General features: G+C 39.1%; 1 protein-coding gene across 1 annotated transcript; it reads left to right on the forward strand.

The window, feature by feature from the left end:
* Positions 1 to 4,149: 4,149 nt before the first annotated feature.
* slc5a7a (solute carrier family 5 member 7a) lies at positions 4,150 to 8,510 on the forward strand. Its single transcript, XM_041037379.1, has 8 exons — positions 4,150 to 4,333; positions 4,615 to 4,728; positions 5,137 to 5,292; positions 5,425 to 5,573; positions 5,820 to 5,963; positions 6,548 to 6,701; positions 7,505 to 7,722; positions 7,839 to 8,510. The coding sequence occupies exons 1-8, from the start codon at positions 4,150 to 4,152 to the stop codon at positions 8,508 to 8,510; spliced, it is 1,791 nt and encodes a 596-aa protein (XP_040893313.1).
* Positions 8,511 to 19,055: the final 10,545 nt, after the last annotated feature.

Here is a 19,055-nt window from a genome sequence, read left to right on the forward strand (position 1 = left end):
TACTGCAGCTAAATCTTCATGCAGCTCTGCTCATGTTTGATTAACATTGCTCTTTTGTTTAGTAGCTGTGAAAATATATTTTGCATATTGAAGATTATAATTGTAACCAATTAGATGTTTTCGAGGATCCAGTAGATTCTGTTGCACATATTGTTACTTGTGGCTAAGTGAATATAAATAATAGTTAACTTAGCTGTAACAGGTGATAAAATGATTATCATAAATGAAGGTCACATAAGTTAGCCTGTAATGTTTGTTTAAAGGTCAAAACGTCTCTTTACGAAGCTAATTTTCAGCTAGTGTTTTTATCTTTGCCTTATTTCGTTGCTCAAAGAAAAAACTTCAAACAAAATGCTTTTTACAATTTACTCATGGTAAATTCAGTTATTCAAAGGCAGACAACTGAAAAAAGAAAACTTTTGCTCAGTACAAAAAAGTTTATAATGCAAGCGTTTGGTCTTCTTCTTTAGTCTCTGACTGAAAGCTTGTGTGTAGTTGCTTCTTTTTTGTCCAATGGTGTTTGCCAAACTCCATTCCGTCAACCAAGTTTTGTAGCAGCAGTTTCAGGGTAAAAGGAAATAACTGACAAAAATTTGTTATAAAATCTTTAAAATTATAATAGTTTATTTTATATTCTCTGTGGCATCTTGTTCATAAATGTCTTGTCTGTAAACCCTATTTTTAATACTACAAATATCACAAATTAAATAAACAAATAACTGCAGAATGTTATTACCAGACTGTATAGGGTTTTGGTTATGGTTAGTTAGACCATTTCAGCAGATTAACCAACCAGAGAAAACTTCACAGTTACATTTCATGCAGAGCAAGTTAAAAACAAAACCCTCACATCATCAAGTACTTGATTATTTTCACTCAAACACAAGCTGAAAATTCTGCTTTTGTTCCCATCAGGTGCTTTGAAAGTTTGTCCATGCTGAAAGTAGTAGATCTTGTAATGTTGTTGTCATTGGAAGGAGACATTTCCTGTGAAGCCCACTCATTTCAGAGGCTGTCTTTTTATACTACCACTGGGGGACACCCATGACCAAAATATTCAAATCCCATTCATAGGAGCTTTATGGACACCACAGCAATTTAAAAAAAAATATATATATATATATATTGTCTGTTTCTAACTGGAGGACATTTCAGAGTGTTGATATACTAGGAGACATTTGGACCTCCACACATCTTTTTTCAAAACAACAACTCTGAGCACAAGTTCACTTCAGCTTCACAGAAGTTATAGATTCTTTCTTCAAACCGTATCATCAGATGTATACTGTTTATTACATTTATTGTATGTGTTAATTTTCAAACAATAAATGCAGTGGAAAACAAATATTCTTTCATGTTATGGGGAATTTTAGCACCATAATGTTTGCTTTATATGTGGCTCATGTTATCTGTGGAAAAAACTACCTTCCCTCTCCTTCTCTGTGTGTCTCACTCTCTCTCAAACATCTTGAGCGCTGCCAGCAACAGCTGCTCATTAAACCTCGAGTCCTTGGGCCCTGAACAATTTATTTGGTTAAACATAAACATTCATTTATATAAGTTATGATTTTTCTTTTTATGCTATGCAACACACAGTTCATTTTGTAAACTGAGTTGTTTGTTATGTTGATATAATGGCTTGATGAAAGAATGTGTGTGTGTTTAGGATCGTCAAACCAAAAACACGTAGAGGCTCAGCTTCCGTGCTTTGCTTGAAAAGGTGTCAGGGTCTTGTGCCAGCCATCTGTCAGACGTGTATTTAGGAACATTTCCAGCTGTTGTCCGGATGTTTTAGCTTTCGGCATCAGTATTACACAGCATCGCTTATCAGATATCAAACAAAATCACATTAAAGTCAATGTTATTCTAATTATTCAACTGTTAAAATTATGCTGCAAGAGTTTTCTGTCTTTATTTGTAATTCTGTGTTAATTTGAGTTAATTGGAATCCTAAGGCCCTACAAAGGCCCCTCCAGCAGAACCATATATGTTGGCATCTTTATCCCAACATTTACAAAACATGTCATTACCATTGGAAAGAAAATGTTTTCAAAAGAAGTCGTATGAAAAGTCTTTATTTAGTCGAGCTTATTGGTTTAAACACCGACCAGCAATGGTCAGATATTTTCTATCAATAGAAACACAAGGGCAGATAAACCACGGACAAATACATTGGCCTCTGTTCGTGGTGCTGAAACTGTTCTGTTGACTTGCCAGAAGGGGGCGCAGCTTAAAATTAATGTGTCTCCCTTTATCCTAATGTGTGATCGCCTCGGCACCCAGCAAATAACTTAATACCGGTGTTTGTGCGTCAGCCCGTTTGAGTTTGTGTGTGTCATGGTTTTTTCTTTTTTTTCTTTTTTTTTTTTAAAGTCAGTCTGTATCATTAAATCTCTGCGGTGCTCTTCAGGATCCATCCTAATTGGGTGCCTGTCAGTTTTGACAAGAGTAGACCAGATTAAACCACTTCAGGCAGCAGAGGCCATTAAGTAGACACAGTTCATTGACACATATCCTGAAGGGAAAGTGGCAGATACAGCGCACTTAAATGATGTCTAATTGCTCAAAGGTGAGGAGCATTTTTAGTCCGCGAATTCTTACACGTTTCTGCTCAAGAAGGTTCTTAATATTAAGCCCAAGAGAGGTCGAATTGATGTAAAACACACTTTAAAAAAAACAAAAGACGTTGTTATATTTTTTAATTAACACGTCAACACGCGGTTTTCTCCTGCGCAACGCGAGGAGGTCATCAGGACGGTTTCCCATCCTCCTCCACGGTGGTGCAAAAACAGTTTGTGTGGAGCAAAGTTAATTGCGGTTGTAAGGTAAAATGCCGGCCGGTGAGAGAGTGACAGCGGGTAAAAGGCCACATGAAATGGCAATTAGGCGGCTGTTATGCGCACTGAGTTTGAAGGAAGCATAAAGATCCTCCAGGAAATATTGATTGTTTAATGTTTGAAGATGCAACGTTGATATTAAAATTCATGCCACGCCATTACAGGATTCAGTGGTTAAAAAAAAAAAAAAAGTTAGATGCCCATCCAGCCCGGCTGTTGAGTAAAGGAATCTCTCCTCCACCCTCCTCCAGTCAGATCAGCCAGTGCGCTCTGACGTCTTTCCATGCAAGGTGCTCATTAATGCGGACGTTTGGTTTCTCTGACGCGCGTCTCGGTCCTCTGACGGCACCTGCCCCTTTATAAGCCTCGGTAAGTCACCCGGGAGACCTCCACCGACGTTTCATTTGACTGTGCCTCGCGGTGCAAAAGGGGGAGGAGGCTCTTCAGAAACGTAACGGTTCTGGCTCACGGTTTTCCGCCTCAGGTGCCCCCCAGCACATGACTCTTGAAATACTTGAGGTAAGTTCTGAATGTTTTTTTTTTTTTTTTTTTAGTTTTTTCCAAGTTTTCGTAAATGTTAAGGGGATTTTATAGGATGATTTCAGTGTGACCAAAGTGGAGATTTGTAGGTGACAGATTTTGTGTGTTTGTGTGTTTGTGTGTGTGTGTGTGTGTATGTATGTATATATGTATATGTACATACAACAATAGGGATTGCTGGGATCAATCTGAATTTTGCGCGCTTGCGTCCGGATAGAAGGACAAGAGGAGGAGAGACCGAAGAGACAGGGCAGTTTTGACCGAAAACCACAGTTGATAGAAGACCAGTTGTTTTAAACCAATTCTAACAAATTAGTTGAGTTTATATTTTTAAATTTATCAGGGGATTATTTTTTATTAAAGCAATTTGTGGCACTTACTGTATTTCTTTGCTCAAAGGAAGAGAAAAAAAAATATCAATATTGTCACCTTACTTAGAATAATGACGATCGCCAGAAATGAGCTGTAATGAGTTGAAAGTCTTTTTCTTTGTTTTAGAAAAGGCAGGGGCTTTCAGAAACACCCTTACCTCTTAGCCTTTAATATTTCCAAGAGCGCATCTTCTAAGTCAGAAAAAGAAAATATTTCTGTTGCGCGCTTGTGCGTTTATTTCAACCTAACAGGTCAAAATGTTGGCACCTATAAATTATAAGTCCATCTGTTCAAAGAAAAATTATTTTAGAAGTTATTGTATATTTTTCTGTAGTTTATGTCTTTTTTTCCCGAGCAGGTCTCCATGCCTTCCCGTTCCTAGCGGAAGACCGGTGCGACAATGGCCATCCATGTAGAGGGGCTTGTGGCTATCGCGGTCTTCTATCTGCTGATCCTGTTCGTGGGCATCTGGGCGGCATGGAAGAACAAGCACTCTGGGGAGGCGGAGGGCACCGACCGCAGCGAAACCATCATGGTCGGCGGGAGAGACATTGGGTTATTTGTCGGTGGATTCACCATGACAGGTGAAGTTTGTATTTATCACTGAGCGTCTTAAAAGTGGCTTTAAAATTACTTGTTTTAACAAGACTAATATTTTCTCATTTGAATGTGAAAAATCTGCTATTGGAGTAAAATAATCCTTTTTTTTCCAAGCAAGAGCTTTTTTTTTTTAAACAGTTTGTGAGACCATAACTCCACTCAGCTTTAACACGATGCCTCTGCTTCGAAACTGTCTTGATTTGTGAAATATCTCTCAGATTTTCCTCACGGAGGAGGAAATAAAATTATATTTTGTGACTTTCAGCGACCTGGGTTGGAGGAGGATACATCAATGGCACAGCTGAGAACGTCTATCTGCCGGATTCTGGTTTGGCTTGGGCACAGGCTCCCTTTGGATATGCCCTCAGTCTGGTTGTGGGTGAGTGCTGCTATGTGTTTTTCTTATTTTTAAAACAATTTAAAAATCCAGATGTATATTTTCTGGAAGTAGGTGCATAGCCAGGGATTTTGGGGGCCATTTACTCATAGGCCTGTCTTTTTGAAATGATGTTGTGTTCCTCTGTTCATCCTTTTGAGGAGATAAACTAAATCCTTGTTAGTCTTGTTACCGATTGAAGTATGCTTTTTTTTGTGGTTTTGTAAATTTCATATGCTTTTTTAAAAGAAAAACTACAAATATATATAAATGTAAACTTCAGGACTACGAAGGGCCACTCAGTCTCTGATTTAGGGTCCCACCTCTCAGTTGGGGGCTTTGAATGGTTGGTGACTCTTGTCCATCTCGCTATGACATCCCAGTCAGTGTTCTGTGCACTCTTTGTCTCAGGGGGTCTTTTTTTCGCCAAGCCCATGCGCTCACGAGGTTACGTCACCATGTTGGACCCTTTCCAGCAGTTGTATGGGAAACGCATGGGTGGCCTTCTCTTCATACCTGCACTCATGGGTGAGATCTTCTGGTCGGCTGCCATCTTATCCGCCCTTGGTAAGTTCCTATTTTCTGCCTACAACAAAATTAGAAGTTGTTGATGATAATGAAATCAAAGTGTGCTTGGGTGTTTGTTTGTACCTGGTGTTGCATTGTCCATAAAGTCCATTTGTTTGTTCATAACGTCAGGTGCTACTCTGAGCGTCATCGTGGACATCAACATTAAGATGTCAGTGGTTATCTCAGCACTCATTGCAATCTTTTACACCCTGGTTGGAGGACTGTACTCTGTGGCCTATACTGACGTCGTGCAGCTCTTCTGCATCTTTGTTGGCCTGGTACGTTCATGTTGGGCTGAAGTTAGGGGTGCATTTTTTTTTGTTCTTTGTCACACCAGATGCACTTTGATAAAATATGCCAAATTATTAAAAGAATTACGAACAGAAATGTTGGGCAGAAATGGGCAGAATAAAGATTGATCTTACTTCATATTAATAGCATAAGTGCCAGAATTTATGCTTACATTAATCCTTTAAGTTCGTGTCTGTAACCGTTCACTGTGCTTGTTTCTGTACCATCCACAGTGGATCAGTGTCCCCTTTGCTTTGAGCAACCCTGCAGTGTCCGACATCACTGTTACCGCAGTGAAGCAGGTGTACCAGTCACCCTGGAGAGGCAGCATCCACAAGAGCGACACCTGGGTCTGGATCGACAACTTCTGCCTCCTGGTACTGTAACCACCATTTATCACTTTATCAGAATTTAGTCCACTGATACCAGTACTAACTGGAAAGAGGTCTAAAACTGATTATGTTGGTGGACTAAATGCCATCATGCTGAGACTGGTGTAGATTAGTCTTCTCAGAAAATGTATAAAATTCATCATCAGTCAGGTCATTCATAAAGTTAAACATTGAATGTTGCTGGTTACAGCCTTTCTAAAGTGAGACGTCTTGCTCTGGTAATCTATGATGTTCATTTGTGTTTATTTTTTGACATTTAGTGGACAAGTACTCAAATTAATTAATTTAATAGATACAGATTAATCAGTCATAGTAGTTAGTGTTCGTTTCAGCCATAAAATAGCATAGTCAGTGACAGTTCTGACCGCACCCCCCACCCCCCCATCAAATGGGTTTTCTGTCTTATCAGAATCAAGGGCCTGAGGATAGATGGTGTTGAATACAGTACAGATTGTAAAATCCTTTGAGGCAAATTTGTGATTTTGGGCTATAAAAATTAAACAGATCTCATGTGTATGTTGGGCTCCAGTTCTGTAAATGTTATACACTGGTCTGTAAATGTGCTACAGATGCTTGGAGGAATACCCTGGCAGGTGTATTTCCAGAGAGTTCTGTCTGCCTCCTCGGCCACCTACGCCCAGGTCCTCTCCTTCCTGGCTGCTTTCGGGTGCCTCGTCATGGCTGTGCCGTCCGTTCTCATCGGAGCCATCGGGGCCTCCACAGGTTTGAGAGCTCACACATGAGCTTGCATATGCACAGTCTGTGTGTGTGAGGGGAGGTTTGTGGGAGGTGTTGGCTGCGTTTGTGTGTGTATTTGAATTGGGGGGGCTCTGAATCTCTGGATGGATCCATGCTGCCCTTAGATCTGAGATACCCCGGTAAATAGCAGCTGGTTCACCTCATCCATAATGAAGCAGCAATCCATTTAATAACCATGCTGGTTGTGTAAATATTACATTAGAGGGAGGCAAGGGACCAAATTAGAGGTTTGAGCTCCAGATTTTTAGGTGTCAAATTCCTCTGTGAACAAGTGAATACACAAATATAGATAAGCATTTCAAAATGAAACTTACTGAAGTGAAAACAACAAAAATATCTCTGCAATGCATTGTTGCAAACAGAGACATTTTATTGTTGGGCCCGAGGTTCAACATTTGTTTTATTCCCATTATCAGTGAAATCTTTTGTAAAACAGGTTTAATGAGCCAAAATTTGAGAAAACAAAGAAACTAAATGGACAAAATTAATGTTCCAGTGCTAACCTATTTCATTTTCTAATGACTGTACAGTTTTAAAATTGAAATGCATGGATTTAAATTCCAATCTATGGCTTAAATTTTCATTATGTTTAATTACAATTCACTGAATGTTTTAATTGTAAATGACCTTATTTGTTGAAAGATTTGGAAAAGTAAGGTTTCTCTGAAGGTCACGTGCTTATTAATTTATTTACTTATGTTACACATGTTTACTGTGCTTACTGGATGTGTCTTTTTAAATGTCCATTAAATCTTTCCCTTGCTCAGACTGGAACCAGACAACTTATGGTGGCACGCCTCCTAGAGAAAAGGATGAAGCAGACATGATTCTACCCATCGTGCTCCAACACCTTTGCCCTCCATACGTCTCTTTTTTCGGTCTGGGTGCAGTGTCTGCAGCTGTCATGTCCTCTGCAGACTCTTCCATCCTGTCAGCAAGCTCCATGTTTGCGAGGAACATCTACCAGCTCGCCTTCAGACAGTCTGTGAGTACACGTGTTTCTGTTTAGGCACCAAAGTCATCTAACAGGTTTGTGGGTTTTTAAATTTTTTTTGTTTTTAGCTGTTCTGCATATGTCACAGTGCATTTTTCACTCCTCAGGCGTCTGATCGTGAGATCGTGTGGGTGATGCGTATTACTATCTTTGTATTCGGTGGCCTTGCCACAGTGATGGCCCTGGTCACTGGGACAGTTTATGGCCTCTGGTACCTGAGCTCAGACCTAGTTTACGTCATCATCTTCCCCCAGCTGCTCAGTGTGCTCTTTGTCAAAGGCACCAACACGTACGGCTCGGTGGCTGCCTACCTGTTTGGCATGGTGCTGCGTATAGGTGGAGGTGAACCCTACCTGCGGCTGCCTCCTTTCATTTATTACCCCGGCTGGACCATTGAGAAGCGGTTGCACCACATGACTGGAGAACTGGAGGATGTTGTGATTCAAAAGTTCCCCTTCAAGACCGTTTCTATGCTCGCCTCCTTTCTTGGTAATGTTGTTTTCTCCTACCTGGCCAAGTACCTGTTTGAGAGCGGCAAGATTTCACACAAATACGACTTTCTCGACGCAGTGGTGTCCAAGCACAGTGGAGAGATCATGGATAAGACGACGCTTGTAACTCGTGGCAACAACATCGGGCTGTCGGAGATGGCATCCGTCAAACCGCGCCTGAGTGTGACCTTGGCAGCTGCCTTCACGCGCCGTGACACACTGCCGACAGAAACAGTGGAGGAGGAGGAGGAGTCCAGCCCTGACTCCTCCCACCACGATGAAGAATGACAAACTCAGGATGTGATTTAAAAAAAAAAATACTGAACACGTGACTGAACTGCCAGAGAACTGGTTACTCTGTCAGACACTCTAAAAAGAACAAGTAGCAACAAACAGACAACAAGCAAATATCCTCCCTTGGGGACTACAAAGGACAAGAGCCACATGTCAGGATATAGATACGTAGTGTAGCAGCTTGCTGATTGTCCAGACATGAAACTGTCTTTCTGTGAAGTACATCAAACACACATACATACACTCATGTAGTACTTAAAAATAGCTCGGTGTCCTTTCTTGAACTGGATTGGGCTTAAAAAAAAGAAAAGAGACTCTTAGTTTGATTGATTTTATTTTCTATCACTAATGAAAAAGCAGACCAGGAACAAACTGCAGATGTGTGGTGATAAAAGAGATGCTGCATACAGTTCCTGCAGAGGAGAAGTGGTGAAATATGAAAAAGAGGACAGGTGCTTTGAGAAGCAACTGACTGCACAACCATAGTTTGGAAGGTGGGTTTACTGTCTGTACCATTTAGTTAAAAGCAATAACACATACACACACTTTTAACAAACTGTACAGCAATTGATCTGAACATCTGACCCTGAGAGAGTGGAAGTAAAATAGATCAACAAAATGAAATTATGGAAAACAGGATATTTTATATCTTTAATGTGTTATATAAAGCAAATTAATTGATGTAATGGGTTACCTCATTTACATTTGCAGCACTGAGGTAATTGGATTTTGATTTACAAATGACGTAACACATGAAATAGACTTTAATGTCCTAAAGTGAAATACTTCAGACACATTAAGCAAGACCCAAAAACACCCTTTGTTTGATGCAGTTTTGACAGGCAATAACGTCTCTCGTGTATATTTATTATGACTGATAAATTCTGACTGATAAACACATTATGACTGTGAATCGAGGAACAATCCATTTATCATGCTGAGTAGAAAATATACAAGCAGTAGTGGTGGTAGTTGACCTGAAACATTAGCTAATATTCTCTTTAACGTCAGGTGTAGAAACAGTTTTAATCATAAGAATCAGTGTAAATTAGTGTTTTAAAATGACCTTGTATTCGGCTGCCTTAATGAAGCTCATTAAAAGAGATACTTTTATTTCACAGTTCTGACTGGACTCTGGTCAGACTGCAGTGAACAAAGACTTGAATATGAATGTATCTAATTATATCGAGTAGTGTAGTTCTACTGATGTTTGTGTATGTTTTATGTTTGTGATTTGCAAACTCAAACAGTAACTTGCAGAACAACGTGGCGGCAGGTTCTGATTTACAGAGCAGTTCTCAATTTGTTGTTAAAAGCAGTGTACAGATTATTTTCTCTGTGATGTGTATGTTTGTATACATATGAGGAAGAAAAAGGTATACAGATAATGCTGGTTACAGTTATTGAAATAAGATGGAAAGGATGCTGTCTAAATGTTTATTTATTTTTGATGTCATAAAAGATGAAACAATAAAAGAGAAAATTATTTCAGGAAAATACATAAACTCTACTTTTATAAGAAGATACAATTTGTATTTCACGTTTGTTGTTGGCTGACTCGTTTTTTTAAAAAAAAAAATCCACTGACTGAATATTGCAAGAGTTTTACTTAATTTTTCTCTCTTTTTTTCTTGTCAGTGGTCATGAAGCTGAAAGATGGAGGACACTGTGATCCTCCAGTGACGAGATTCTTTTGTGTGGCTTTTACAGCAGCAGTTCGTGACATTAATGGCCTGTGATTTCTTAAAACACAGCTGTGTTGATCTTGGACCTCTTGTTATGTTGCATGCGTTCAACCAAAAAGTGACTCAACACCGTGGGATTGTTTGATGGTTATAATTTTAGAGGCCTGAAGGGGTCAGAAAGACTAGTAATTTACAAAAAGAACTAGCAAAGACGAGAGCAACAAAGCCATTTTGTGTTGCAGAGATATGACTCACATTGAATTTCTAGCCTGTCCAAGCTCTTTCTTGTCTGTCAGGCCCTTCAGCTAGCCCGAATGGAAGACAGAGAAAGAGAACATGTCTGAAAACGTGACTGAAATTACAATCGCTTGGCTTGCATCTTTGTCCCCCACCATGGCCACAGTGAAAGACAGCATCTTAAAATAGCTCTCCCTCCCTCGTTATTTACATTACCTTAAGTGCTGTACTCTCTCTCGTCTGGGACTCGGGGAGGAGCCACATGGGATGGGCGGGGTTACTGGTGGTCAGGCAGCGAAGATGGACTCCAGTGGAGGTTAGAGGGGGTGTAGCTTCCTGGCGCCTATTGCCATAAAATCCACCGACCCCTGATGCGCAAGAATGACGCAGGTGCCCCACCCATTCACTGCACCTCCTCCCTCCATCGTCGGCGTCCTTTTTGTCGTCCTTGAGAACTAAGACCAATCCCATAAAAAGAACAGAGGGTGGAGAAAGAGAGAGAGAGTGTCCCATCTCCATTCATAGAAAGTACCTCAGAGAGCACTCATGATAATTAACAATTATGAAGGAAAACTGTCGCTTGTCCAAAAGTCAATACATTTATTTAGGGCTTTACAGATGACGGCGAGATTGCTGGGGGATGGTTGGTTTTTGCGTAGGACTCTCCTCTAAAGAGCATTTGGATGCAAACCAAAACAGATTCTTTCATTCATTCATAACCACTAGATATATTTAGAATGTCCTATGATGTCTTTCCATGAGTCATTGATAGTTTGGCCAGATTTTTTTCGATTGTCTTGAATTTTGTAATTATCTATAATTAACAAATTCCCTGACATTCGTTTTGATAGAAAAGTCTCTTCTCTTCCTCTAGGACAGTTAATATTAATGTTACCTCTAAGTGATCCTAATCATGTTCCCTCAGAAAGAAACCTGGAAGACGTGATCAACTGGTCACACGGACTGAGAATCATGCTCCCTACCTGCACTCTTAATTTCAATCTTAGTCCAAAGGGAGAATGTTTATGTATCTAATTAGATCCCAAAAGGAGAACTAGAAGACTTAAGGCTCTGGCCCATGGACAGACAACATATTTTTAAAATGTGAAACTAAACCATTTTTCTTTCACTTCGTTTTTATCTGCTACAGCTGTCTGTTCTAATTTCTTCCTGGACTTATTTTCCTAAGCTAACCTTAACAGATAAAAGGGAATTCTGGGAATGAAAGTCCCACTAGAGCACTTTCCCTCAACGTGGATATGAGGAGATGAGATTACAGAGAGCGGACGGTGCATTCAGATAAACATCTGATGTGCCGGAGTCAGGGATAACTTTAGAGAGAAGACGCAAGGCAAGGTGACTGTCCGGGCATCGCACTGCTTGCTGGAAATGGCATTTGTTATCGAGGATTTTTTTTTTTTTTACACTTGGAATCAGATCAAAATTTGCACTGAATTGCCTAAGCATTGTTACTGTTTGGTCAATTTTATCTCATTTCTACTAATATAATTGATAAAATTGATAATACATAAATGGATGTTTATGTATTATCAATGCTGTTGTGAAGTGAACACAACAACATCAATCAAAAATATATAATAAAATCTACAGCAACAACAGCAGAAAGCAGCACAAAAAGTCAACACACTTCTGTCTTGACAAAAGTTCAACATTTAGTTTGATTTAAGGACTCTACAGTACAACAGAGCTCATACAGTCAGATTTTAAACCAAATCATGGTAGAACAATTTCAGGCATGAAGATCAGTTCATTCATCATGAGGTATTCTTAAGCCTATGAAGACAGTTGTATGTCTTTCTGAAGCTTTCCAAAGTCTAACAAAATAAACTTGTGTTATCAAGTCGACTAAAAAAAATAAAATTAGGTCTCTCACAAGTTGCTCAACTTAATGAAAATGCAATACAAAATTGCTGGAGTAGCCCTTTAACAGGAGTTGTATACTGTAAGTGACAGCAGTCTCATGAAACCATGTACATCTCTCTTTGACATTGTTGTTCAGACTGGAGAGGGACAGTGCCTTCAGGCCCAGAGAGCTTTCTTATTTTTTTGCTGCTTCAGACATGTTGACACAAGATGTGAAGAAGAATATAAACTTGAGTACTTGTATATTTTTTTTGATATTTTACATCATATTTGTTTAAAACCTTATATTTTTAACCATCACCTTTAGTGCCTGGAATAAGATTTTTTTTATGCCACACAGGCACTGAGGTACCACCATCCTGCCAGCGGTCCACTGTTTATGTCTTTCTTAAGTAATGTCCCTTGTAATTTGATAGCACAACAGCTAATTGAAACATGGGAGGAGGGTGAGGGATGGAGAGGGGGAGAAGAAAAAGAATATGTGAAAGTATGTGCGTGCTGTATGAGTGTAAATGTTGTGGGAAAAATAATCTCTGAGTTTCTGACTTACTGGGACAAGCATACAGCTTTTTATACATGAATACAGACGTGCAGAAACACAAGCACCATACGATAATGTCATGTCTTATTGTGTTCCCATATATCTCTCCATCTCCTCCATTAGTCTCTCCAAGCAGCTGAGCAGCATCTTTAGCAAAATGAATGTAGCAGCTGCTGTAATTGAATCAGCCACGAGAACCTAATTATGGAACCAGCTTTGTTCCACTCAGGCCGGCTGCAGGTAGACCGTCTGGTGACCGACTGTGATGCAATCAGCAGACCCACTGGTTCTTAATGAGTTGGAGCCATGAATCAGCTTCAGTGATGTGGAATTAGAGCTGTTAGTCAAACTGTTACTCAGATCTGAATTCATCAGATCAGACTGGATCTTAGAAGTGGTGGTGAGCTATCAGCTCCAGTGGATCAATGAGAATCAAATTGTTCCAGTGGAGCTGCATGTATGGAGAGTCAGTGGTGCAGAGATTGAGAATGAGAAACACATAAAGCTCTTGCATGTGAAATTCAAGTGCATAACTAACAGTCATGTCAGTGTATAGTCATGTACATTAGCCTGGTGAGTAGCATTGCTGCAGAATTCCTATAGACAGAACCACTTCCCTTCTGATTTCTGTCAAAATGTTGCAGCTTCTTTAGTGTCTGTTACAGTTCTGTAGCTTTATGTGCTTTAGATGTATTCATTTACAAGTGACTGAAATATTAAATGTTTTATGTCTTGAACACAAACTTTGTGGTTGATACAAAACAGAAAAAGTGAACTCGTGCAGTCAAAATATTCACAATCATCATCAAATATTTGGTAATTATTATTTTATGATTTTTGATTAACTCCCTAATTTGATACTGATGTTTTCATTTTGCATGCTATGTGAGACTTTAAGTATAGCATAGGAGTACAGCCTTTTGTGTTAAGAGTTTTGACAGACGAAAGTCTGAAAAATAACTGTAAAATACTAATGCCACAGCAATGTCTTTATATTTCTATATTCTGATTTGTGTCTTTATTCACATGAGGGCTGTTCTGCTTTACAATGTGTTCCCCTCAGCCCATCTCTTTTCTAAAGACAGGAAGGAAGGGGCACGGTGGATGGACAGTCATTTTTTTCTTCATCCCATAGAAAGTCAGTGGGGAGAATAATGTAGTGGCCACACACACTCACACAAAAGCACACATTAGCCCCCTGGGGACCTGTTCACTCTCTGATTGAAGACGCTGAAGGAGGGAGGTGGATAGGACTGATGTGAACTATTCACATCTACACATGCACACACAAGGGCCCTGGTGAGGATGGCGGTGGGGGGTGGGTGACACGACGATGCAGAAGCAAAGATGCTGTTTGTATGTTGTGTAATTTTATTTTCATAGCCTCAAGATTTTAGATGAGAAAGGAACTAAGAAATGGTTTTTATTTTTGTTTTGTTTTTTGTTATTTTGTTAAATTTGACATAATTTAATTGTAGATCTGAATATTGTTTCATGCAGTGTTACATTAAGTCGACTGTAGGACAAGCATTGAGGGATAGTAGTGGTGAAACACAAGAGAAGAAACAAAGGACAAAGACAGGGAGAAAATGTTCGGAGGGTTGTCATACCTTTTAGCTCATCACGACGCATATAAGCCTCCGGCCCCGCCCTGTCTTGTGTGTGTGTGTGTGAGTGTGTGTGTGTGTCTTTAGTATCACAATCAGTCCCCTGGCTGAGTCTGAGCCAGAAGATCCATTAGAGCTGATTGAGGAGCACAAGGGTGCAGACTTAACCCTGAGAGAAAGTGACAAGAGCACACACACACACACACACACACACACACACACACACACACACAGTTCAGTCTCAGTCACAAAAAGCATAATTAAAACTAGAGCCACAAGCAACACAGGCATGTAAAGGCACACATGAGCGCACACATGCCCACAATAATGACTATATCACCTTATAAACACATACATAGACTATAAACACATACACACACACACACACACACACACAAATAATAAGGAAGTAAAAGGTCTGAGCCATAGTGGTTTAACTTCATGCAGAACTGCACAACAAATGCACAAGTGTCTATGTGTGTGAGTATGTGTGTGTATAAGAGGTAACAATAAATGGAAGCCTGTTTATTGGAACCAGTGGTTAACATGAACAGTACTAAGAATTCAGCCCTCATTAATTTTATTATTAGCTTGGGCTAACAATAGACTGAACGTACCACTGAACTGAGGACAGTCTGAATTACCACTAAACGTCAAAACATTGTGAATAGGGATGAGGTAGCAGAGTAATTTCACAGTCACATGTTCCCTGCCCCCCTCCAATCACATACCATGACCTATGTCCCTCATAAACATTTGATATTATTCAGGCAGAATACGGCAACACTGAGCTCTGCATTCAGAAATTTTACTCCAGTCTCCTCCTCCTGTATTTGCAATTAGTTGTGTCCGTATCTATAGTAATCATAATATGAGCAACCAACTTTATTCAGAAGAAGGTACAGAAGGAAGAATCAGGCTAGGTGGAGATATGGTGAAGTTTTTGTGTGTTTGTGTACCAGGGGTTAACATAAAACAAGCACAAGAGGTCAAAGTGTGTTTGGGAGGAAAAAAAGAATGAGTGAGGACAAGCAGAGAAGGTTTCTGTCTCTCGTCTCTGTCTATGTGTCAGATAGGAGCAGGGAGAGGATCACTGGAGAGGAGCTGAGCCAGGGTGAGAGAGGGGAGACAACGGCGTTCGAGTGCTGTAGAGAGCACACAGAGACAGTGTTGAAAGAGTCACACTCCAGTACACTGCAGAGTGACAGTGTTTCACTGGGTGTCACATCAGGAGGCTGCATTATGTCACAAGCAGGAGGTCACATGACAGCTCAGAGTGAGGGACAGGTAGTAACACACACACAGAGGCATGTAAAAAAAAAAAAAAAAGCAAAGTCACAGAAGCCCAACAGCTCTTCAAAATTCAAAGAACATTTTCAACCATGCTTGACTTGTATTGAAAGAGCTGATCAGTTCAGACACATTTACAGCTGCTCTCTGTGCTGTCAAAAAGGCAAAAAATTATATATGGCATGAGGTTAAATTTAGATGATCTAAAGCCCTTTGGGATAAAAACAAAAAAAATATTTCTTTCTTTGTGAATTAAGGGTTTAGGAGACTTTATGTGGGTCTCATTAGAAACATAGAAACATACACTTGCAGAATATAAACCGTAAAATGCAGAAAAAACACCATAAAATGAAATTAAGTACTTTATTTATTCACTGATTATCATGATTATTTTTGCCTTTTGATTTTGTAGTAGTTGTTGATTGTTTGCTTGTTTTTATAATGAGGTTAGGCATAATAAGCTCTGGCTTAGCTCTTTTTCAGTCCTTGCCATCATCTGTTTTTGACATTTATTCATTATTTTGTAGCTGTTTTTAATTAATCTAATTAATTCTTCATATTATTTTGTAATTTAAAGACCAAAATACAGATCATTTCAATTCATTTATTTAGTTTGAAAGGTCCAGAGGTACATTGATAATTTTGCATTCGTATGTACTTTATGTATTTACAGTAAATATCATCTCTCTGTGTAACCATCTTCCAAACACTAGGTGGAGCCAAATGGACTGAAATCAGGTTTGCACCTTTGAATTTTTATGCAAAAAAGTAACTTCCACATAGACATTAACAGTTGTAAATACTAAAATTGTATCTAAACATGAAATTCCTTGAATGTAAGTTTTGTATTGTTTTATTTTTTTTTTACTAAGCTTACCTCCAGTGAGCTTGTAGATCTTCATCATCTCACCTCTTAGTCAGTGAGTTGTCACTTGTTGCACTGTGGAAATTACAAGATAAAGAGTAAACACTAATGTTTTCTACACAGGACACAGACAAAAACTTGTTCAGTGTAAATTAAATAATTTTACTGCTCTGAAAACTCACCAAACTACTCCTAATGAGGTAACTGGTATTAAACATCAGTTTAAACTCACAAAAAGACACACTTTTCTCTCTTTTCTCACCAAACTACCAAAACATCTAACAGGTAACATCAAAATAAAGCCTATGATGTCAGGGTCAACAACACTCAACCAACAACAAATATGAAGTAAAAGCCAACGGATTAACACACATGAACTGATGGGCTTCAGGAGAAGCTGCTATTCTCTAATAGCAGAGGAGAACATTCTACATATGAACAGTAAATGAGCTGCCATACTTCTCATGGTAACCTTCATATTATCTAGGAAATGGTTGGAGAGTTAAACTTTACAACTTCTTTTGTCCAATTATCTTCAGTCAGGCTGTGAGAAAAATAGTAACCTTTAACAGCTGCGATGACACGGACATAAGGTTGAGACCGGACAAGGAGGATGACCATTTAGGTGTCATGTGCAGAGAGAAAGAGAGACGTTTGACTTTTAACACAACAAAACTAGTGATCAACCTTTGTTTTTCAGTTCATGATGTAACATTTCTAAATAATTTATTCATTTTTCAGAATCAGAATCAGTTTCATTGGCCAAGCTTGTGCATACAAACAAGGAATTTGACTCACAGTTTTAACCCTTCCTCATAGTTTTAACAGTTTTGATCATTATTTGCTAATGATTACCAGCTGTCTTTAATATGGAGAAGAAAGTTGCATAGAAAGCACCTTAGAGCTACACTTAACATCTGTATTACAGTAACACAACAAAAACAACCTGCTTCTTTATTTACTGTCCACTAGATGTCACTGAAAACCAGTGATTGATATATCTGGAGCAGGAGAGATTGGGTGACACATTCACTGTTTGAGCTCTAAAACAAGAGCTTCAAGTGTCAAGAGAGCAACTAGTTTATGTACTCTCAGCTGCAAAAGGTGGCCATGTTGGTATAACCACCATGAATCATTGTCTAATGTGGGGGAAGTGGTTCTGTGCTGATCAAAGAAAGACAAAAAACAGGACACAGACTGCAGTATTCATGATTCTAACAGTAAAATCAGGATTATTTTACATCTTCAAACGGCATCTTCTGCACCTGGTCTGGTGTCAGGAGCAGGGATTAATCTTATTTGAATTCAGAGATTATTTAACCAACACTGCTGCAGGATTTGGACTGAAAATCCAGACGTTTTAAATGCCCCTTGCTTCATCAAAATCAAATGTTCCCACTGTTGCATAGTGTTTTATGTCATATCCTTTAATTTGCTATCACATTGGCTAAATTTCTGCAAGATTTATTCTATAATCACATTTATTGTACAACTCTATCATCAGCAATTTCACTGCAACATCATTCTGATAAGTCTTCATTACTTTCTGTATTATTATGATACATTTGCTGTATACATTTCTGTCGGCTGCAGCTGTATCTCTAAATGTTTACCTTCTCTCAAACCTTGTTTGTTTCTGAGTGACATTGTGACAAGAGCTGTCACAATGTCATAACACAGATAGATCTTAATCAGCAGTCTCTCTCATGAATGTTTGTTGTTCCTTGTTGAGAATGAAGCAAAATTCAACATCTGAGATAACAGACCAATTACATCTTCAGTTGAGATCACAAGCCAAAATGTCAAGGGTCGTCCTCGGAAGTAGAAATAGAGGTGTGTGGATTGAAATATGAATACAGCCTACACTGCACTTCAGCTCAAGATCAAAGAGCTCTTTGGTGTTCAGCTGAAATCAGTCCTGGGTTTAGACTAAAGTGGGTTTGAGGAAAATTGCAGCCTCTTTTCCAGGAATTTTGGAGACACCACAGATCAGTCAGACCAGCTTTATCTGACCTTTAGTAGAATTTTTTTTTTTTTTGTTCCATCATGTGCGCAGAACCTGTTGTTCTGTTTTCACTGCAGGGGTTGGACACACACAAGACCCCAGGCTCACTTATACTACATGGTGCTTTATGTAAACACGGATGTAGAGTGTTGTCATGGTTGCCATGAAAGCCTCTTCTTCATTACAACAGTGTGTCTGCTTCAAGTCAGTGAAGGGTGTATTAATATCATCTGAACATACTATACTACCATCAATGTTTATGCAGCCAATCAGAATACATGTACATGAAAATCTGTTATGTCTTGACCTTTGTTACAGACCAATATAGTGCAAAAAGACACAAACATCCTGTTACAGATATCAACACATCCTTACTTCATTTGAAGCAGTCATAAAGGTATTATGGCATGCAATAAAAACATCCA

This window comes from Toxotes jaculatrix, chromosome 1, assembly GCF_017976425.1.
Source record: "Toxotes jaculatrix isolate fToxJac2 chromosome 1, fToxJac2.pri, whole genome shotgun sequence".
NCBI classification, from domain to species: Eukaryota; Metazoa; Chordata; class Actinopteri; family Toxotidae; genus Toxotes; species Toxotes jaculatrix.

What these genes read in the sequence shown, in the direction of transcription:
- slc5a7a (XM_041037379.1), top strand. Translation starts at nt 4,150, where the DNA reads ATGGCCATCCATGTAGAGGGGCTTGTGGCTATCGCGGTCTTCTATCTG. An exon ending in CGGTGGATTCACCATGACAG is followed by an intron (nt 4,334 to 4,614) that starts GTGAAGTTTGTA and finishes TGTGACTTTCAG; the next exon opens with CGACCTGGGTTGGAGGAGGA. An exon ending in TGCCCTCAGTCTGGTTGTGG is followed by an intron (nt 4,729 to 5,136) that starts GTGAGTGCTGCT and finishes TCTTTGTCTCAG; the next exon opens with GGGGTCTTTTTTTCGCCAAG.